At 32.9% G+C, this 23,680-nt stretch overlaps 1 protein-coding gene across 3 annotated transcripts in view; it reads right to left on the bottom strand.

Moving 5' to 3' along the window:
• Positions 1–6,424: 6,424 nt before the first annotated feature.
• LOC146534678 (formin-binding protein 1-like) overlaps positions 6,425–23,680 on the bottom strand; it is a 41,107-nt gene continuing 23,851 nt past the window's right edge. Inside the window, exons 2-15 of one of the 3 annotated variants that reach the window (XM_085192976.1) lie at positions 22,139–22,254; positions 20,718–20,768; positions 19,919–20,063; positions 19,359–19,510; positions 16,543–16,699; positions 15,094–15,231; positions 13,945–14,148; positions 12,133–12,159; positions 10,717–10,815; positions 10,346–10,439; positions 9,982–10,135; positions 9,358–9,644; positions 8,787–8,966; positions 6,425–7,116 (exon numbers count right to left, since the gene is read on the bottom strand). In XM_085192976.1, the coding sequence (XP_085049102.1) occupies positions 8,794–8,966; positions 9,358–9,644; positions 9,982–10,135; positions 10,346–10,439; positions 10,717–10,815; positions 12,133–12,159; positions 13,945–14,148; positions 15,094–15,231; positions 16,543–16,699; positions 19,359–19,510; positions 19,919–20,063; positions 20,718–20,768; positions 22,139–22,254 (1,797 nt within the window). In that variant the 3' untranslated portion in view covers positions 6,425–7,116; positions 8,787–8,793. Of the gene's footprint in view, positions 7,117–8,786; positions 8,967–9,357; positions 9,645–9,981; positions 10,136–10,345; positions 10,440–10,716; positions 10,816–12,132; positions 12,163–13,944; positions 14,149–15,093; positions 15,232–16,542; positions 16,700–19,358; positions 19,511–19,918; positions 20,064–20,717; positions 20,769–22,138; positions 22,255–23,680 lie in introns of all 3 variants that reach the window. The other 2 variants (XM_085192975.1, XM_085192977.1) reach the window with 2 other exon arrangements.

A 23,680-nucleotide genomic window follows, 5' to 3' on the forward strand; every position in this document is an offset into this window, starting at 1 on the left:
TGCGAAGAGCTGAAGATCGAGCTCAGTGGCGTGCCATTGGAGAGGCCTATGTCCAGCAGTGGACGAGGACAGGCTGATGATGATGATGATGATTATTTACCCCGCTATTATTTCATATAAATTATAAACTGAAAATGAAGATCGCAGACACTGTATGATTATACCCCGCCGTTATAGTCCAAGTAACAGAATATTCAATGATATTGCGTCGTGCCTTCTGAACGATCCTGGTTAAATATTTTATGAACAAGTGCCGTTACTCTTTGAATAATCGCCGAAGGGAATTGCTTTTCCGTATTAAAATTTAATTTACTTTTTATTGTAAGTTGCTATTTTATCTATATGTAAAACATTTTTTGTTTTAATTAACAAAAATATTAATGTAAATATATGCGATTGTAACTAGAAACTGTTGAGAAAAAAATTAAGATAGGTATGATTCTTATTGGAAAATATCTGTTAACGCGATGGTTGCAGGTTTGATTACGGCTTGATTGTTGTTGTTTTAATAATGTTCATTTACCCAATCTGAATAGACAAAGTTCGACAACGTTACCCCTGGCCCCCCTCTTAATAGAACTCTCTGATCTGTACATTTCGCTCTAAATACAAAAGATACTTAAAATTTGTGATAAAGCTATAATTATTTGTACCGTTATTATTATTTTCTTGAAATGATATGAGGAAAATTGGTTATGATTTTCTTTTATAAAATAACTGCAAATTTTACTCTCTTTACATATCTATCTCTACTTTATTTATATCATTATTTTTGAAAACCTCAATATCTCCATGTAATGTAACTCTTATTTATTACCTGTAATATTACATTTTGGTTACTTGCTGCAGTTATGTAACAATAAAGAAATTACTTTACCGTTTCTGAATAAAGAAACCGGTAAAATGTGAGGCGGACCCACATACCAAGGGTTCTGTATGGACATTTTGTGTAAAACTAACTTTAATTGTATTTTTGCCAATTTTCATAATTGTAGGTCCACGGGTAGTGCTCTATAGGTATGTTATATGTTGAAAAACTAGGCATAAACGCTTGTTTCTTATGACTCCGTTGACTAAGAAGCTTAACTTGAATATTTGATATTAATTTCAGATTGATACATTCATGTCAACTTGATATAAACGATCTTGACCGACGTCAAATAAAATGATCTTTTAATAGTTCCTTTTCTATTTTTTGAAGTACGGAACCCTAAAAAATCATATAAGCCATATGTATAATAAACAACAGTAACTATATGATTTTGCATATTTACATAAGCCTAGGTGACCTTTATACATGATTTCTAAAAAAATTTCAATTGTAGCTTATGTTTATATTATGTAGGTATGTAGTTACCTAACAAGTTAGAAATCTATATAATATATAAAAGGACTTGTCCTCACTGACTGAGGTAAGACGCACGCACAGCCGTAACCGCTGATGGTAGAAACGTGAAATTTGGACAGATGTTTATCTTCGTAATCTGGACATCCACTAAGAAGGGATTTTGAAAAATTTTAACCCTAAAGGGGCGAAATAGGGGTTGAAAGTTTGTGTGGAAAAAAATTTAAATCGGCACCGATTTTTATAAAATTTGAACACGTGTTTTATGGTTTATTAGAATTCACCCCTAAGCAATACGCAGGCGAAGCTGCGCGCGTCCGCTAGTGTAATATAATTGTTAAGTTTTCTTCACCAATACCGCCCATGATCCAGTCGTATCGACCTGCAAAACTCTGTCGCAGGTAGGCCAGCACACAGCAGAATAGACAGAGGGACCCTAGTGTTACGACAATCTGCTTCCCGTTTTCAACCGAATTCGGGATTCATTGCGGTTTAAGTAACGGAACTTAATTCCACGCTTTGCCTCGACACCAGGCATTTATTCCCTATAAATGAAAATATAAATTAAAATAAATATATCATTGCTTCGAGTGAGGATCGAACCTACAACCAGTCACGTTTACAGTCACACTGGTGCCACTAGTGGCCTAATGTTTATTTTAGTAATAAACTCCCATTTGTACGAGGACCATTAAATGTACGAAAACGAACTAACAGACACTAGTAGAAAAAAAGATTTTAATAAAATCGCCAATAAACGCTTTTCCACATATATATGTGATACAAAACTAAAGGTATTTCGTAGAGTTTAGTATGAAAATAGTTTCGTCTTTGATGAAGGTTCTCTTAAAGTTTAACTTGTTGCTATGACCGTAAAACCCTAAGTAGGTCTTATACTAAGTAATAAAAACATTCCAACAATGTTTACTGCGTTATAGTAATTGTTATTTACTCTTTTAACAACATTTACTAAGATATATATTAAAATGTAATGTCTAATGTCTGTGTCTGTACGAGTACACAACTAACCAAGACATTTTCATAAAATTATAAGAAATTTTAAAATGATAATCGTAAAAAGAATTAACTTGTTACATTTAGTGCAAAGGCTTAATTATTAAAGGTAATTAATTATAAGAAATTAAGCTAAAAAATTTTTTTCTCTTCACGCTGTATCCCGCATGTAGCAGGGTAACCAATAGGAGGCTATTGTTAATACAAAAGAATACATGACAAATACAAAATCTAAATATTTAATTTCCTCAAGTGGGAATCAAACCCAAAACCTGACGCATTAACAGTCACACTTTGTGCCCCTACGCCACGATTGGCCTCATTTATTTACTAGAAGAAACGAGAATAAATAAAATTAAATAATTAATTAGAATTAACCAATGCTACATAATGTTAATACTAAATAATTTCTCATTATGAATATCGTGGTATAGCACCAGCTCGGTTGCGCACGCGCAGTGCTCTATTGGCCGAGTGTAGAGCTTCCGCGTCGCGCCACGCAACGGTTGCGCAACCGACCACACCAACCATCACACTGGGTAGACAAGACCATGAAACATATACATTACTTCATTAACAAAAATTAAACCAGCTTCACGCTGTCGTTGTCTGTGTCGTCACCCAGAAGGAACCTAGTGTTGAGACACTTCATTCACCACTTACCACCGAATTCTGGAGGCATTGCGTGTTGAGTAGTGGAATTCAACGCCGCGTTTTGCCTCGACAATAGAGCGAAGAAATTAAAAAAAAAAAAAAATTGAAGTAAAAATATTTGTATTATTGTATAACAGTGTATAGTAATTTTAGGAAATTTGAGATTGAGACCACGCAATGGATTGTATACAAGTTTATTTAATAGACAACTAACGTTTATTTAGCAGTAAAGAACGGGCTGGGGCAAAACGGGTTTTGCGGGATTCGTACGTCATCCCTAGGTCTTGCGTAAATATAAATTGTTTTCCTGTTGTTATACTTGGTGGAAGTTGACTTTATAGTTACAAATATTGTATCTACATATTTTTATTTATTCGCTCTGGTGACAAGGCAAGGCGCGGCGTTGAGGTCCGCCTTCCGCCGTACTCAAAACACCTCCAGAATTCGGCGGAATCCCTCTGTCTACCCAGCTGCGTGAAGATTAATAAGAAAATTATTTCTTAATTTCTTCTTTTAATTTGAGGCCGTCGTATGGGAACAAGTGTGCGACTCTAAATTCGTAAGATGATTCTTAAATATTTTTTTTATATCTTCTTTTAAACAGAATACTAGGTATTTATATATATGGTTTAGATACGTATTGTCGTCTATATAGCGTTTAATCTCGTGAAAACTCTCGTGCATGAAACTAAAAGCTTTGAAATTTAATGTCCTGACCGCATTAAACGGTCACCTAATGTTACTGACGGTAATATTAAGCTATCATTTTCACACTCGAGCAAACGCTTGCCTATTATTGTTTGGAAATTTCGGGATTACCAAATACAAACTCACACCTATAGCAATTAACCAAATATAACTCTACTATACTATTTATATTTTGTAACTTATCTGTATCCTATATCCTGTAACCTAATATTAACATCCAATTTCCAGCGGAATTCAACGCCGCACATTGTCTTCTTCCAGAGCTAGAAATTCAAAATAGTTCATTCCCTCGATTGGGATTCGAACTTAATTATCAGTAAAATATAATACTCGTAATATAATTTTATATTTGTGTATAATTACTTATTGATATGCATTAGAATAAATAAGACTCAAATTTAATTAACTAAAAGTTTATTTATTTACTATTATAATAATATTAATTTCATTCAGTCAAAATTAAATCTGCTTTACGCTGTATCCCGCATATAAAGGGTCGGCAGAGGGAAACTAGTGTTAAAACACTCCGTTCCCCACTTTCCACCGTATTATGGCGGCATTGCGGCTTTTGACTTGGTACCAGAACGAAGAAATGAAGATATTAAGAAATAATAATTCATTCCCTCAAGTGGGAATCGAATCTGTCGCGTTACAGTCACACCCAAGCTCATTCACCACGACGGCCCTTTTTTGCAATTTCATTCAAAATTGATTCAATTAATAAAAAAAAACGTAACCACCATTGATATCCCATAGTATACCATCACGCTTATATGTTCGCTGCCACATACAATATCTCCAATAACTAATCAACTAGGAATTGTTAATAATTAGAAGCGGAATTCCGTAATTGCAATGTTCTTGTCTAATGTTGAATAACTGAAGGTCGTAATGTTAACTTTCTGCGTGTTATATGTGCACATAACATAATACACCGAACGAGTAATGGCTCGTGAGTAATTGTTTAATGATATGTAAAAGTATGAATTCTTTTTGTAAGAGTTTTTTTTTAGTCTTTTTGTTATCTCTATTTTTTATTCTCTATATAGTCTATTTTCTGCATCTTTTTGCTCGGTCACGATGATAATGAGAAAGTTCGTGTCACACCGACATTTTAGTAACTACAAAATTACATTTCAACCAATATATTTAAAGTGCCTAAAATAGTAATCAGTACAAAAACAAAATAATATTTAATTTAATTATTTCTTTTAATTGTTTAATTTAGTAGATATAATTTAGATTATAGATTTATTTATTTGTATATCGACACAATGGTTGCCGCTTACAAAAGGTCGAAAAATTACACAAGCAAAAATTTACCCCATCGTTTCATATTTCCGTATTATAAGTAGGTATATCCTTATAAGGTAACTCAAGAGGAATTCAAGAAATTATTATGTTATACTTGCTGTTTAATTTATTTTTATTACATTACATAAGTTTTTATTTTTTAATGCTTATGTCTTACTCATTGTCGAATGTAAAATTCTCCGTTTTTATATTGTAATATCTTGAGGCCAGTAGTGGCGCAGGTGCAAAAGCGTGTGACTGTAAGCGCGACAGGTTGTGGCTTCGATTCCCACTCGAGGAAATAAAATGTTTAATATTTTCGCTTTGGTGACAAGGCAAGACGCAGCGTTGAGTTCCCCCATTCAAACTTCGACGGAAAGTGGAGAGCGGAGTCTTAACACTAGACTCTCTTTTCCTATCCTACTTCATGAGGGAACAGCAAGAACCTATTAAGGTGGTTATATTAAGCCATTCCAATTGAATATCATTTATAAAATTCAAAATAAAATATATTTAAACCTACTTTTAAAAGCTTAATATAAAACAAAATACATAAAAAAATATAAAAACGACATTTTACTTTCACGGCCATGACAAATTCTTTGCTAACATATGTAAAAAAAAAAACTGTAACAACACATTTGACAGACAATAGCTAAGGTCACAGCGGTCCTCATCCTCATTATTTTCCAAGCAGATGAACTTATTTCGCTGTCAGTTTGTGCAACCCCTAGTTTCTACGTACTTGACCCTAATGATCGTACAAACGAGTCCTTTCTGCGCTTAGAATGGCTGCTTAAATGTAACACGACCAGTTTAGTAGGGCGTTTTATAGATCCAGTCTGTTTAGTGCCGTCAACATTCTAGATTATTCGTATTTTATGTTTTGGATTGAGTATAGTTTTGTTAATTTATTTAGTTATGATTTTAACTTTGGCATGTGCTTTTGTCTCGCTTTAATAATAAAAATTGATGAGGCTGATTGGTGGGATCGTTTTTAAAAGCTCCCTAAATAAATAAGAAAACTAAATCTAGTTCTTGGCGGAAAATGGGAAACAGTTTCTTAACACCAGGTCCGTCTGCCTAACCTGTTGAATGTGAGATACAGCGTGAAGTTAATAAAAAAACAATCTAAATCTCAACTTGGTCAATTTAGATTCTTATTGAATTTCATACGTTCTCTTTTATTTAGAAAATTGAACTCTAGAAAACTGTAGACAAAATGTGTATTTTTAATAATTTTGAACAAAGGCAAACAAAAATCTTTTCTCTCCTAGATTAAAGTCTAATAGTTGCTTATCATCAGAACTACTGCCGTTATAACAATATTTTAAAATAACAACATATTTAGCAACACTTTAAAATAAACATAAAATATAGATGCGGAAAAGGTAAAATGAATACACAAAATAAAGTCGTCATATAATTTTATTTTTATATAAAAAATCAAATGCACGCATCCATACATCTCCTCACTATATATAAATACAATAATCTTGCATACGCAAATATTCAGAAAATAGCATTGGCTAATAACCACGTTTAGCTAGCATTTAAAATCTACGTAAGATTCATTTAACGTAAATATTTTTATATTACATGTGATACGGGGTAAGTATTCCATTCATTATTTTTTTTATCTAATGGTTTTTTTTAATAATTTCAATTAAATTTCAACATATATTACACATTGTAGATTTTTGCTATAATTTCGAATATTCGGCAATCACATGAAGCAATTACATCTATTATAAGTACAAGAAAAACCTTAACGCGAAGGAGCTGGCACGACGAAGTTCTAAATGTGTTACTATAATAATAAAAAAAATTAAGTTTAACACCTAAATACATTTCTACGTACATGAAAATATGTACGTCACACAAATAACAATATACACAATAAATAAGATGATGGAATGTTATTATCAGATATACGATAAAAAAATAATGCTAATTTCGATAATGATAAATTATAGCAAAAATACTTGTTTAATATATATATATGTAGGCCACGAATAGCGATGTCGTATGCGCTTGCGCCGCCTTTGCACGAGTCCGACCGGCGTCGCTATCACTAAGAGTACCAGGGTGTTCATACATACCTGAAAGAAAATGAAATAATATTATTACTAAAAATATGGTTTTTCTATGTAAAACACTAATGGTACATGCCTTCTACTTTGCCTACCAGTTGGCCTTCTCGCAGAGTAAACACAGGGAGCATAGTGTTAATACACGCCGCTACCCATTTTCTACAGAATTCTGGTGTTGCGTGTTCATGCCTCCACAATTCTGTGGAAAATTGGGAACGCAAATGCCTTCACAATTTAGCGCAAAATGGGAAACGTAGTGTCTTAACACTAGGTTAGTTAGGAAGCTATAAATGTAGTGTAGTTATAAACAAATGGAAAACATTGTATTCTAATGCAATAAAATGATGTAATATATAGGCATGTGTGTTTCATTACGTATAATTAGAACAATGTACGCTTTGCGTGCATATAATTATATATTACGAATATAAGTTAAAAACGAAACTGTGCTACTTATACTGTACATAACATTTATCTACTTATATCATTTGCTGTATAGAATTCTTACAAATTGGTAATAATGTTGAAGAATTATTTTTTTTCAGACATTTTAGTAAGATCTTCAAGTATATATACAACATAACGTAATACAGTTTAATTTAATAGACATCGGTTTATTATAACAATAAATTTTTAGATATTGAAAGACTTTAGGTGGATTTCACTAAAAGGAATTTATATTTTTTTGGTAAATTCGTTCGATTTGATGATTCGTGATCATTTTCATTTTAAAGACAATATCCATAGATAAAAAATCTAATAGATAAAAAAAATTAAGGGTTTCAAAAATGAAGGGTTCGATGAGATACAGTTTTATTACATTTAATATACATATAGATGTTTACAAGCCTACATCCTCAAAGTGAGGGTATGGAACCCACCATCATAGCGTGCAGTTGAGCAAATCCGAACCACAAAGAAAAAATAACCACATACATACAACCTGTTACACCTCGATGACCGTACATTGAGCAATTATGACGGCATCATTATTTCCATAGATAATAATTGTTCGCAGTGCGTGAGAAATTGTGAAATTAATAAACGCGTAAAAACTATTATAATAGGCCAGTTATATTTTTAATTTAGTTTAAAAGATATAAACGTTGTTATAATATATACGATTACTAGAGCTAGAGGCGTATAATGAACGCTTAATTGTATTTAATATGCAACCTAATGCTGACACGATGGAAACGATGACAGCTATCAAATAGCTAAGCATTTTTTTATACTACAAATTATAGTTATTAATATTGAACTTTTACCTAATTGAAAGTGTAAGTTTGTATCTGTTTTTTTTTTTCAGTGGACAGAAAACATTTATTTGCATTCTTTTTTTGGGGTTGGTTTGTTTTAAAAGGCAAAACTTAATCATATTCGGTTAGTTTGTGGTTCACGAGACGTCGCCGTAACAAATTTTGAAATATATCATATTTATTATATACACATTCTCATCTCATCTTGAAATATTATATATACCGCCTCCGTCTTGACGTGCGAATTAGTCCACCGAATCCATAGTATAGTGCAGGTTTCGATTAGTCAGTCAATCAGATCTCAGTTTATTAAAATATTCCTATATTTCTCAATAAAAGCATTCATACTATCATTCCAATCAAGTTTCAGTCCAATCACACATACAATATTTTATCTTCGCTTTAGGATCTATCACTGACCGGGCGGCTAGTGCGCGTGCGCGTCGGAGTACAGCGTAGTCGCGATGTAGGTGGTGGGCACGAACCCTTCCTCGCGCGTGTGCTGGCGCCGCACGCGCGTCCAGCCGTCGCCCGCGTCCGTCTCCAGCACCAGCAGCCGCTCGCCGCACTCCATTTGCATCGTGGAGCCAGTTCCGTTCGCTGATCGTGTAAATAAATATCATTATATACACTGATATTAAGTAAATAGATTTACAACTGGTTAAATTAATTTTGGTTATTAAATTTCAAACAGTGCGATGTTAAAAATAAAAGAACTTTATTTCTTAGCGTCACGCTATATCATATATATCACATTTATTAGGATAGCAGAGGACCTGTGTTAAGAGAACCTCTTCAAACGATAAACGAGTAAATAATAATAATTCATTTTTTTTAATGCAAAATCTAACCCACGATGGTCGTGAGAATAATTGTTTACTTTTATAATTAATGACAGCATCAATAAAATGTTTTATAAGCTCAAATTTTTTTTTTCAAATAAAATTTAAAATGACATTTCACAAGCAACAAACAAAAAACAACAACAAACCTTCAAAAGCATAAAGCGCTTTACAATAGCCGAGCGGCTGCAAATCAGCTTCATAATAGTAATCAAAGTCGGACTCGTGGTCATCGTGGTCATCGTGGTCGTCGTGGTCGCCGTTCGCGTGGTCCGCGTGTGCGGCTGCCAGCTCCCCGCCGAGGCCGGACTCGGGGGAGCCCCCGGTGCGGCCCGCCGCGGTGGTCGCGCCTGCGGGCCCCGTGCCCGTGCCAGTGCCGGTGCTGACTGACGACTCTGACGCTGAGCGCGATAGAGATTCGCTATTTGATCCGATGCTAAAAAAAAATATTGATAAATAATTATTATGAGGTCGTCGTAGCGCAGTGATACAAGCGTGTTACTTTAAACATGAAAGTTGTGGATTCGATTCCCAATCGATCCCACAACCAAAGAATTTATCATTTAATATTTTCTTTTTCTCGACCTGGTAACGAAGCAAAGCGCAAGTTCCCCAACACGCAATGCCTCGAGTGTTCCGAGGAAAATGGGAAACGGGACTTCCCTTTCTCATTCTATCTTATCTTAATAGGGAGTGTCTTAACACTAGGTTCCCACTGCCCATCTAGCTATATACCGAAAACAGCATGAAAAAATAAAAAAGAAATCACACACCTTGTGGCTTGCGTAGGCGCTGAACCATTGGTTCTGACGGTGGGGTGGATTGGGGGAGCGCACACTTGATTGTTGGCCTCTGCTAGGAGCTCTTCATATTTGCGTAGTTGCGCCCTCAACTTTTTCAATTTATCACAACATTCATTTAACTGACCTGGAAACAGTTAAAACTGTTAAATATGTAGTTTTTGGCACCTTGTAACAGCCAAATTAATTATAAATAATATATCAACAAAGATGTTTCGGATAAGACTGGTATTATATATACATATTTCCAGTCTTCAAGTTATTAATGTCATTAAGAAAAAGAACAATCTTAGGCAAATTAAAAAAGTAAAACTAAGAAACGCTGACAAAATCAAACCTTCTACAGTCATTGGATCTCCTAGTGTGGGGTTTGTTTCGTATACACCTTTCATTTTCATCAGTCCCTCCATCGCGGCTTGCTCTTGAAAAACCTGAAACAATGTATGGCATCAATATTGTAACTTTACCAAGTATATTTTTATTAATAAATGCGAAAACAATTTTTAGCTTCGAGCATACTGCATATAGCAGGGTAGGTGGATAGTGTAAAGACAGAATGTTTGAGACATTGCGTTTTGAGTAGCGGAGCTCAACGCCGCCGTTTGCCTAGATACCAGAGCTTATTCCCCTGAGTGGTAATCGAACCCACAACTATAGCGTTTAAAGTCGTACGATTTTCCACACGATCATATATATCATAATAACTACCTGCTTGGTTAATTCTTGAACTTTCGCTTGCAGTTTCTTTTTCTTCTGATTAGGTGGCAAATCTGAATAATCCTCCTTTCCGTCCGTCGACATGTTGTTCTGTAATTTTGCAATATCTTGTATTATACAATATTTATTCCACTTTAAAACGTAAATAAGATTTTTTTTTAAAACACACAAAGAAATATTATACAGTATAAATTAAATTCTTCTTTTACTTTTTATTTAAAAATATTTTACACAATTATATTTGAATTCTTTTTACATTTAAAAATCACCAAAAAACACATTGTAATTATAAACTAAGCTCGCAAAGCAGAAAGTTGATAAACAAAGTTAGTAAAATAGTTAGTAGTTAAGGATAATGAAGTAATTTATATAAATGGAAGTTAGTAATATAAGAGTGTATTATATAAAAAATAAATCGTTCCTTACAGACCGTGTTAAAATATTATTAGAATTCGTCATATTAAAAAAACAACAATAATAAATTTTGAAAGTGATGCATCAACATAGATGACTAATAGCGCTTTCAAATGCCTAGTCTTTTATGTCAATAATAATAAAAACTGGTTTTTCCCTCCTTCCATCAACATCCTTAATTATTATAAAGAATCCATTTTGTACAGTCATTATTAATTGGTATTACCCTAAATTGCTTAAATTTGTTAAAAACATATAAACATTTTAAAAATGTTTATCTTGGAGTCACAGTATGTTCACACTTTTTAAGTTTTTTAAAATGTTTTTCTTTTCTTAATGTTGAATATCTTTAAAAATGTTAAAAATCATGATTATTATTCATGGTTATTGTGCACATGTGTCACATCGCAGTGACACATGTGCACAATAACCATGAATAATAATCGAGAGGTGTCAGTGAGCTGTGTGTGCAGACATTTTTCCTTGTTAATTAAATTGATAATGAAAAACAAGTTACAAGTTGTTTATAAATGAAACTGTTTGTAATAATGTACCAAATTTTATTGTGATATAAAATAAATAAAATATAATCGTATTAAAATGAAGTTAAATATAAAATCATACTTTTACAGCGCCCCCCAGGCGAACACAATATGTATGTTTAAATAGTTTTGCGGACTATTTGGCGCCCCTTTATGAGCGGCACCCGGGGCATGATGCCGCCCTCCCTTGCCAATCCCCTCCCCCCTCCCTCACTACGCCGCTGATTTCAAATACATTGAATAAATTTACTTATATTATATTTTACAGATTTTAATGAAAGTTATCGCATCCACATTACAAAAAAAGTAGTTTCATTTACAAACATTCTTTATTTACCCATATATTATACAACAAAATGTAACAATACGAAATGTTTATTATGTATCAAAAGAACGCATCTAGTGACCCGAATACCGATATCAACAATTCCACACCGACACACAAACTGACCTTGAAGGAGTTGCACGCCTCAACGATCTTCTGTTGCCAAAGCATTAGACGGCACAACGAGACGGAAGCAAAAAAATATATATTAAATAAAGAAAAACAGTGGAAATAATAAAATGGAAAACGCCAAAGATGGAAAATTATAAAACGATGTAAAGAAATAAGGAAAAAATGTGCTTTACGTGAGTTGGGCAAATTTTAAATTTACCGTGGATGTGTACTTATTCATTGTATTTTTTTTAATTGATGTTTTTAGTTACGGTACTTTCCTTCGGACTTTAGAATTCTAATACTACTAGGCACCATCTTTGGATTGTGGGTTCAATGCCTGTTCGGAATGATAACAGGACAAATACCGCATTATGTTTTTTTGTATATACATATATGTTATTTATAATGACGAATTATGTAATTTTCTTAGTATTAAAAAGTATTAAAATAATCATTTTATTATACAGAAAATTTTGATAGACACCAAGAAAAAAAACAAATCACAACAAAAAAACTTCAAACAACTTCAATATTTTTAAACATATTATTATGAACAAGCACAAAATCCACACTCGAAAAAAACCAATGGACATTATTTATTAATGACAATTAATGACATTATCTTTTTACAAGAATCATTTTAAATGAAAATTCGTATGTGAAAGGAAATAAGCCATAACATGCATACAACTTACATCCCCACTAACTTACTTTTGTCCGAGACGCCGCCGCATTATATGAACGAATGAACCCAAGTTAGGTAGGGATCGGGGTAACAGATAAAAAAAATATTAGTATTCAAATAATAATCATACACAAATAAAAAAATAACTTAAATATAATAAATAATTTACTAAATAACCAATATATTCCCGCATGCATAACTATGTCAAGCTTAAGCTTATGACAGCCCAATTAGATTTTATAAAAAAAAATAGTAAAACACACACAACAAACATACCTACATACCATCAATTCTCACATTCTAACTCTTAAATTAAAATAAGGCCATTTTAAAAGCGAAATGTGTGAGATTGTTTTAAAAAATACATTTTAAAATATGTTTAAAGATTTTTTTTTTTTCATTTTTTTTACACATTTAGCTTAGGAGATATTGCAACTAAAAATGTATTATATGTGAATGTCTCTATAAAAACCATACACACCATAGATTGCTAACACGTATATTTTTATAGTATTATTTTTTCATGTTTAAATATCCAATTTTACATTCATTAAAATTTTACTCAATTCTTAAATTATGAAAAGAGACCTAATAGCTTAAATGACCTAATTTTTCAAAACAAAATAAATGAGGTAAAGTTTAATGGTTAGACACATATCATCGTCCCTAATTGCATTATAATAGCCTAAAGTATGACAAAGTTAAATTGTTTACTTATCTTCTTAATAGAATTCCTTGCTTTGTATATACATAATCACGACTGTTATTTTGATATTCAATAACTTTCAAAAATTTTCAAAATATCTAAAATCTTTCCATCATTCTAGAATATTTAATGTATCACACCCACAGAACAAGTGACCTAACTCAAAAACTTATTATTGCCATCACTATTGATACCTTCCTTAAGTATGATGAGTTGATGCCGTCATCGAGCTATCAAGGCAGAAGAAGTATACAGAGATCATAGCATCCAACATTTCATTCTCTGGCTACCACACTAGAGATAAATTGTGAAACTAAACATTACTAAGTAAGACTTAGGCCTTTTATTTAAAATTGTAAGCTAAATTACTATTTTCTAAATGCCATATATATATTAAATAATATTTACCTACATGAAAAATATATAACCTCACCTTATTAGAACTGAATATAGACAGCAGTCCACCCCTCTTCTTGACCCTGTTCCCGGAGACGGTGCCGCGCGCCGCCGTCAGGTGGTTGTGGGTGTGGTGGGGCGCCGCGGCGTCCGTCGCGTCCGCTCCTGTCGCCGGCTCGTAGCGGAAGTCCTCGGGGGGCACGAAACCGGATTTGTACCTTTCTATTACTAATAGTGTGTCCTGAAAATTATAATGGGGATTCTTAGTTCTCTTCTGAAGCCAGTCGTGGCGCAAGTGTGACTGTAAACGCCACGGATTGTGGGTTCCATCCCCACTCAAGGAAATTAAATATTAATTTAAATTTATATTTCCCTTACGTCGGTCTGGTGTCGAGACAAAGCGCGGCGTTGAGTTACGCCTCGAAAATGGGGAACGGAATGTCTTAACGCAGAGGGAACCACCAGGACTTAGTTGTATTAAATAAAATAAGAAGAGAGAAATTCCGTTCAAATTCAAAAAGAAAGCGGGAAATGCGGGTGTGGTCTCTTTTCACTACGTTTTTATTGCGTTCCTAAAAAATAAACGAATAAATAGTTGAATATATAACAACTAATATTATACCGTATAGTGTGAGAGGGAGTTTAACCCCATCATCATCATCATCATATCATAAATCAACAATTATTGCGCGAAAGTGCCCCATTACAACCCTCCGTGAGATGTATTGCCCCTTAACCTCTTCAATTACGTTGTTTTACAAAGGATGGAGTTAAAGTTCCCACTTTATAGTCAACTCTAGTGGTTGAAAATAGTAGTAAAATTACTAATAAAATGCTTAATGATCAAAGAAAATCATTACAAGTTTTTAACAAATTATCAAAAATTAATGACATAAATTAATAAAAGGACTAATTGAAATGTGCTCAAACAATAGTTATAGGTTCATTTCCCACCCAAGGTAATGGCTATGTTAATTTTCGTCTTTATGTTGGAATTTTATCTTTATTGTTACTAAGTTTATGAGAAAAAACGAAGTTTATTAAATAATTTATCAAAGCTGATTATAAAATAACTTCAGGCACTTAAATAAGACACTACCAATATTTTTATTCTTTCATTTTATATATCTATTCCCCTGAAGTGGAATCGAATCCACAACTAATAAGAAACACATTAATTTCTCACCTCTTTTTCATTAATACTCTTTGCTGCTTGTTCCATTCCGTTAAGGCACTGCGTGATTATTGGGAACACCTTCCTTTCCACATCTACTGAACTTATCATAAAGTTCTTTACATTTTTTATTCTTTTTTCATCTAGATCCTGCAAGAAAGAAATAAAAACTTATTAACAACACAAATTTAATAATTAAGTCATATAACGGATAAAGTAGACTATTATTTTCTAGAAATACGTTTTTCATTTCTTTATAATTTAATATGGTTACCCCACAAGCGACCCAGTTGGCTCCATGCCAGAGTGCAAGTCGTAGGCGCCGCACTCCAGAGAGAGACATTTCACAGAATCGTGTCAAAGTTTAAATCACTTCCTATTATTAAACATTGTTATGTAAGCTTATGGTCGGAGCCAAATAGACCATGCTATGAAAACAGAAATGTATTGTTTTCTATTTGTTTTTTTAATATTTTCAACTTTGTGGAAATCTGATTCATAATTAGGATTTATTTAATATACATAAAGTTAACAGTTTCTAAATAAAATTATATATTTTAATATAACAGCGACCAATCTATATGTAATCTAGAAATAACTAGCATATTCGTATATAAAATTATACATATCCACTTGACTAGCTTATCAAATGATTTCCACATCATTATTTAGTTTCGCTTTCATATGAAAGCAATGGAATGGTTATACTATTATAGGTATATTAACATTTTGCAGGGCTTACACAAGAACCTTATATAACAATTTAAAAAGCGTCACAACGATTGACGTGGGCACGTGGGTAGATAATTGCAAGCCCAACAATGTTTGTAGCAGCCTTGACCTCATACAAATAAACTAAATATAAATTCGATAGTAAATTGGAGCATCAGCTGCTACTGATCTTAAGATATATAAATATATCAATAGTTGACACTTTTCATATTTGATTTAGAGAAATATCGTAAATAGCCTACAAATAAATTTCTACATTTTACATCTGTATAAAGGTTTAATATGCTTAATAAAATAAATTGAATTTATTTATATATACAAACTAGCGGCCCGCTCGCGGTTTCAACCGCGTGAACTATGTTATTATTAATTTCTGTCTCCATGACTACGTCCAAGTGACGTCTATGTAAAATTTGAGACTCCTAGCATTTGTAGTAACGAAGTTTCATACAAACTTTCGACCCCAAAAACAACTCCTTAGAAGTCGAATATTGCAAATTCCCGTCTTAGCGAGCACCTACGACCTATAAATAACTCCTATGCAAAATTTGAGATTTCTAGCACATGTAGTTTCTGAGATTTCGTGATGACCTTTCGATTTTATATATATAGATTGATACAATAACATTTTTAAAATAAAAGTAAATTTTCATACAAAAAAATAAATAAAAAAATCCCAAAAAGAAATCAATGACTAATCAAAAGTCTAATACAATAGACAGACATTACCTGTAACTGCTTGAATACGTGAGGCAACCTCTGCTCGTAGTGCTGTCTTTGCGCTTCATTAGTTTTCCTGAGTTGGTCCATGTACTCTTGTTTCGCGTCCTCGCACGCCTGGCTCCGTAGTTTCATGTTTGTTTTCTGTTTCTCCACTTCCGCTCGACTAGAATACGTATGAAAATGGTGAAAAAATAAACACAAAAAAACTCTACGCTTTGTCTACGCGAACGTAAAATTTTCCTTTGTACGATATCAGAAAGTTGCAGCAGGTAAATGATCAATTTGTAAAAACAGGTCAAATAGTTTTATGAAATTGAGAAATATTCTAATATCAATTTTATATATTAAAAATAAACTTTTTTATATTCCTTAAGCAATGAAGTAAACAATGTAAAGTAGAGCTAAATTATTTTTATCGTATTTCATTTGAGTTTCACGCTATATCTCGCATATAGCAGGGTAGGCAGAGGGAACCTATTGTTAAGACTTATAAGACGTATCCCCACTTTCTGTCATATTTTTTTTGAGGTTCGTGTTGAGTGGCGGAACTCAACGCCGCGCTTTGCCTTGGACCAGAGCAAAGAAATGAAAATATTCATAAATAATGAATCATTCCCCCGAGTGGGAATCGAACCTACCTGACCGTCGCGTTTAATTAGCTGAATTAATCATACTGTTCACGCATTTTCAAACAAAAATCATTCCAACCATAGCCATGTTATACCATTAGATATCAATCAAACAAACAAACAATATAATAGCAGCTAGATTGTTTACATCATTTCGATAACAAACGAGACACACACACACATATATATATAACTACAGATAATAAACTACGCCCGAGTATGCAAAATATTATTATTAATGCTTCAAATATCAAATATAATGGAGGACAAATTTGTATATATTTGTTATTGAAACCTATAAAAGAATCACAATACGAACTAATTAGTACATTACACACGCTAAGGTTCATTATTAATATCTTTAGGTGGCGGCAAAAAAACCTACCCAGAGATATTAAAAACATAAAACAAGTTACGTATAGCTTAGTGAACAGAGCGCTTGAACGGCTTCCAAGATAGGCGGGTTCAAATCCCGTTACTTTTTAAAAAGCATTTTTCTTTTTTAAGCAGTAATAGTGAAATAACACTTAAAAAAATTAAAAAACGTTAATATTAGTTATATATATGTATAGGAGACGTTAAGTGACTAAATTGTTTACGTTTAAAACAATTACAGCCACATTAGCAATTAGCTGCTTTAAATATAAAGCTAAACAACGTTGTCGTCAGTACGACATAGATAGATAGTATACGACTCGTGGGTTTTCTTGCCACGCACGGCGAATATTAATATGTAATTAGTACATTTATATACATTGTATAAAGTCGTGACACTAACGAAACGGGATGTAGGTTCTATTCCCATTCGAGAGAATGTAATATTTAAACGATGCAGATTACCTACGTTTACATAATAAAATATTTTGCCTTTTTTAATTAATAATTTTAAATTATCTTAATACGATTTAGCTGTTAATTAGTCTGCTTTTAGAGATTCTCTTAATAATTTTACAAAAAAGTAATATGTATGTATATTATGAGACATCAAAACTAATATTCTGTTACAGTGTTTCCCAACGTCACCCGACCGCAACACTAACCACTGGCTATTTACTAATATTGTGTGAACCTCCTGGAAACATGCGAGTATCATTCAAACAATGTGGAATAAAACATTATTTTCCTTAAATAAAACAATAAAAAAACACTAAACTTCTTTTTAAATAACATTTAAATAAACTACATATAAAATGGCCGTACAAAAACTGGCATACAATCGATGTTTTGTTTTGAGAGTCATCAACACCCTCCAGTTTCCTCATATCCTTCCGCTCACTACTAAATGTAGGCAAACACTATATGTTATCATGGCGCAGGGGTACCAATGTGTCAGTGTAAACGAGACTGGCTGTGGGTTCGATTCCACTCGAGGAAATAAAATATTTATTCAAATTAATATTTTTACATCTTCGCTCTAGTGTAGAGGCAAAGCGCGGCATTGAGTTTTGCCACTCAAATCGGCTAAAAATGGAAAAACGGAGTGTCTTAACACTAGGTTTACCTCGCTGTATGCGGGAAACCTGATTTATTATAATTACAGTATTTTTTCTTACAATTCTTGTGACGAACTCTACATGTTACCTTACAGTTGAGACAAGGAGAGCGTCCCTCTCACCTTTTTAAAAGACATAAGGACACTTAAAGAGTAAGAATACGCTTTTGTTCCCAACTTTTCATAACTTTCATGCTCTATGACACACTTTCCACATACTAGGTTTGCTATTTATATGATCAGTGGAGATTATAAGCCTAAATTTCAGTATTATTGTCATGAAAAACCTGTTAACATGCCAAATGTGCAAACTCGTGACTAAATATGATAATTTAAATAATATTAGGTTCAAATAGCAACCTCATTTTTATATTGTGTCTAACACGAAAAGCCTTAATTACTATGTCAAAGATTATTTGTATGTGCTTACATTTTAAATTTTAACAAGAAAATATATCTTCCGTACATGTTTATTTTATTTATATGTATATACTAGGTATTTCGTGAATATAAAAGGACAAATCAAATGTTTTAATTAAATAAATAAGTAATTCAAGACTGGTCGTCGTGGCCAAGGAGCACAAGCATGTGACTGTAGTAAACACGATAGATTATGAATTCGATTCCCATTTAAAGAAATGAAAATACTCTTCAGTATTCGGCGGAAGGTGGGGTACGGAAGTGTCTTGATGGGAACTTACCTTAAATTGAAATCTTTATCAGCTTTTTGGAAGGCATCAAGTGCTCTTTCAGATTCTCTCGCCGCTCGTTCATACGATCTCCGCGCTCTTTCCAACGCGCCCACCGCTGTGCTTAACACCGCCATTTGTTTCGCGCCTTCATTTAAATGTTGCTGAAAAATATTAGCATAAATAAATACTAACAGCTAATTAGGCAGTTCGATTACCACGAAAGCGGTAACGACGCAGGTTACAGGATTAAATCATTAAATCATACCAACGATTAAGTTTTACCCGAAATGAAGGTTTAAAAGTTAATATACATAGGTAAAACTCTTAAAATATATTTTATATTAAACGTTTAATATTTTTAAATTAAGTATTAATTTTACATGGAGGTTAAAATTTTATGTATTAGTATTTAAATATACTAAAATTTAAACGAGGTAAAGTATACCAACATGCAAATTCTCAGTTTATCAAAAACTGAGAAAGAGAGAGAGAGATGCAACACTAACTTGCCTCCGTTTACAATGAGAAACAAATGGCATATAAAACAAAGAAGGAATAATTGACACTACCTTTCTCTCTTCACGTAGCTCTTTGGCAAGCAGATGTAGCTCACGCACTACATTGGACTGTAAATTTTCCGCGACCACTTCTCGTTGGCCGGCGAAGTCGTTTAGCTCCAGAAGAAGCTGTCTAAATGCTTTGCAAGCTGTGTACCTACGGTTAAATCATTAATTAATGGGATTAATATTACGCATTTACACGTATTGCGGCGGAAAGTGGGCCAGCGGAGTGTCTTAACACTAGGTTACCCTGTTAAATAAATGAAAAAAACTAAAAATAAATAGGAAATTTTTGCTAACAATTATAGCGTTTGACATTTCAGAATAAGCAAAAAAGGGAAAAATAAAAAGCATTCATATACCTTTAGCATAATTGGATTAAAAATAATGGTTTTTTTTCCTAATAATAGAAAACTATACACACAATTATAGACTTATAATAAATTAGAATATAAATTACAAATACCTAAGCTAACAAAGCCAACGAAAAGGAAAAATAATATTTTATTTTCTTTTCCATTTAAATTAACATTTACTTTCTACAAAGAAATCGTTAGGGTTTAAAACTCTAAATAATATATTAGTCCTCTACCAACATTAGGGTAAAACAGAGGGTAGAAAAGAAAAACAATAAAGCCATCGTGTAAACAAATCTCCAAGCACTAAATACAATATAAGAAGCAAGGCCAATACAATACATATAAAGATCAAGATCAATTGGGAATTCAAACAAATAATTTTATATTAACAATCAATAAAATTTCATTGTGTGAGTGGACAAGGCAAAATAAATAAAGAGCGTACTAACTGATATTCCTCTTCTTCTTTCCTTTTGGGCTGGTAATTCTTGACTAGCCTCCTGTAAACAACATATAGCGTTAAACTATGAAAAATATGTTTCTTCTCTTCTTAATCCAAAACCGTCATTGCAGAGAGAGGGAACTCTAATTATTTGTCACTGCATCTCTATATTAGCTCTATAAAAAGGGGTAATATACATAAAGATGAGTAGATGAATATATATTTTTTTATTAGCTTCGCACAAAGCAGACTAGGCAGACGGAACCTGGGAACCTAGTGTTAACCGTTCCCCACTTATCTATATATATAAAAGGACTTGTCCTCACTGACTGAAGTCAACGTGAAACGTGAAATTTGGACAGATGTTTACTTTCGTAATCTGGACATCCACTAAGAAGGGATTTTGAAAAATTTAACCCTAAAGGGGTGAGACAGGGGTTGAAAGTTTGTATGGAAAAACCGATTTTTATAAAATTTGAAATTTAGATTTTTAAAAGTATTTAATTGAACACGTGTTTCATCGTTTTCTAGAATTCTCCCCCTAAGGGTGCAAATAAGGGGTTGAAAGTTTGTATGGAAAAATCTTTAAAACGCCACCGATTATTATAAAATTTTAAATTTAGATTCTTAAAAATATTTAATTGAACATGTGTTTCATGGTTTTCTAGAATTCACCCCCTAAGGGTGTAAATAAGGGGATGAAAGTTTGTATGGAAAGTTCTTTAAATCGCCACCGATTTTTATAAAATTTGAAATTTAGACTCTTAAAAATATTTCATTGAAGACATGTTTCATGGGTTGTTAAAATTCACCCTTAAATACGCAAGCGAAGCTGCGCGCGTCCGCTAGTATTAGTATAATTTGATTCATCACTACTAGGATTTATCTAAAGACGTTATTTTCGCTGACGGACAAAAAAGTATATATTAAAACATAATTAGTATTATGTGATATGAAGATTTTATATAATATTCCATTTCGCCATTACATCAACCATATTATATTCTATAATCAATTTATAATGTTGTAGTGAAAGTGAACATTCCACAAATTAACATAAGAAACTGGTGGGACTGGTTCAGATGACATCCTATTAAATATATTATAATATATCCTTTCAACACGTCAAAATGACGAATTTAATATAAAATATGTAGGTACTGTTAGAAATTATATAATTATTTATTAAATTATTAATATACTGTCGCCATTGTGGCGCCTCTCTCTCTCGGATCTCGGACCTACGTTTACATTTTAATAATGTTGAAATTTCACGATTCTGAAATAACAGCGCCATATTGGGTTCCCCCTACACTCGCAGTGATGTTAAAATAAATGAAAACTAAAGAAAAGAGTATTAGAAATGGGAAAAGACAACAAAAAACTGTCCATTCATTATTAATTAAGTAAGGAAGGATAAACGCTTACCTCAGTTTTCCTGCGTATTCTAATTCTATAGCACATCTTTCCTTCACGAAGTTACCATATTTGTCTAAGAACTCGATCCCTTTGTGTGTATGGGCGGCTAAGTTATCATATTGATCCTGTAAACAAAGAAAATTGCTATTTAGTGCATACATATATTATGAGCTGTCGTCGTAGAATCCGGAGGATGCGGATCGCGATACCAGGTCATCAGGAACTGACGCAAAACTGATAATTCGCCGAGCACAATACTTTGTATAATTGTCCAACAAATATTTATATCAGGAATTTTATTACTCATTAGAATAAAACAAAAAATCTATCCTATTTAGTAAACTAAGTTCATAAGTGATAGAAATATAAAATTAACAATTGAGCACGTTGTCACGTTTTAGAAAAATTAACATATATGTAATAGTTGAAATTAAATGATGTGCGGCGTTGAATTCCGCCACCCAACACGCAAAGCCTCCAAAATCTGGCCAAAACTGGGGAACGGAGTGTCTTAACACTAGGTTCCCTCTGCGTACCCTGCTGTGTCGGGATACAGCGTGATTCATTGATAGAAATTAAATGATAATCTACGGAAATGATGAAAAACCATAGCAGTAACATTTTTCCACTGGTCCAACTGGTCTTAGCAAAATCACCTACTATAAAAATGTTGACATACGCGTGTGTATAATCCAATTAAGATGTAATGAAAATGTTAATAGCGATGTATCCGATAAGACAACGACGTTGCCCTTGACTCGCCTAGAGATTTGCCGAGGACAACGACACTTAAATGCCCACCTCCGCCTTGCTAGCAATTCAACTAATAATAACCCATGAGAAAATATATCATATGGATTACATACTAGAGAATTAATATTAATTTTCAAAATTAAATATTTTTTTATAATAATTTGTATTGGAGAGTAGAGAGCGAAATTTTATTATTGTTCTATTTAAAGGAAAAGTTCGATTCAACACATCAAAGCTTTAGAAGTGTGTCACCAAATACGTTTCATGTTTTTATTTGTTTATTGCTACTATGAATCACGGCCTAACTTATTCACGTCTCATATTCCTCCCGCTTCTACGTATTATTTTCAGTCTGAAAATAATCTAGCTAATTTATAAGCTCCGCGTAGAAAATTAAATAGAAAACAACACTATCTTGTTTGTGTAAAATATTATTATATCAGTTACTGTAAAATATGTAATCTTAAGATAATAAAATGTCATCAATGTATCAAACTACAATTACCTATAGAAATATGTTTTGAAATGCACTTTAACAGAAATGTACCTAACATTTCTGTATGCACTGCCATAGTCAGCTTCACGCTATATCCCGCAAAAAACAGGATAGGTAGAGAGAACCTACAGACATAGTTCCGTTCCGTTTTACATTTTCCGCTAAATACTGAAGGCATTGCATGTCGAGTGGACAAAACTCAACGCCACGCTTTACCTCAACACTAGAACGAAGATATTATCATATAAATTTAAATAAATATTTCATTTCCTCGATTGGGGACAACTGCAACTGCAATAGTC

Source organism: Heliconius melpomene, chromosome 11 (genome assembly GCF_056956725.1).
Source record: "Heliconius melpomene rosina isolate 202511_hmr_F chromosome 11, ASM5695672v1, whole genome shotgun sequence".
Classification (NCBI taxonomy): Eukaryota; Metazoa; Arthropoda; class Insecta; order Lepidoptera; family Nymphalidae; genus Heliconius; species Heliconius melpomene.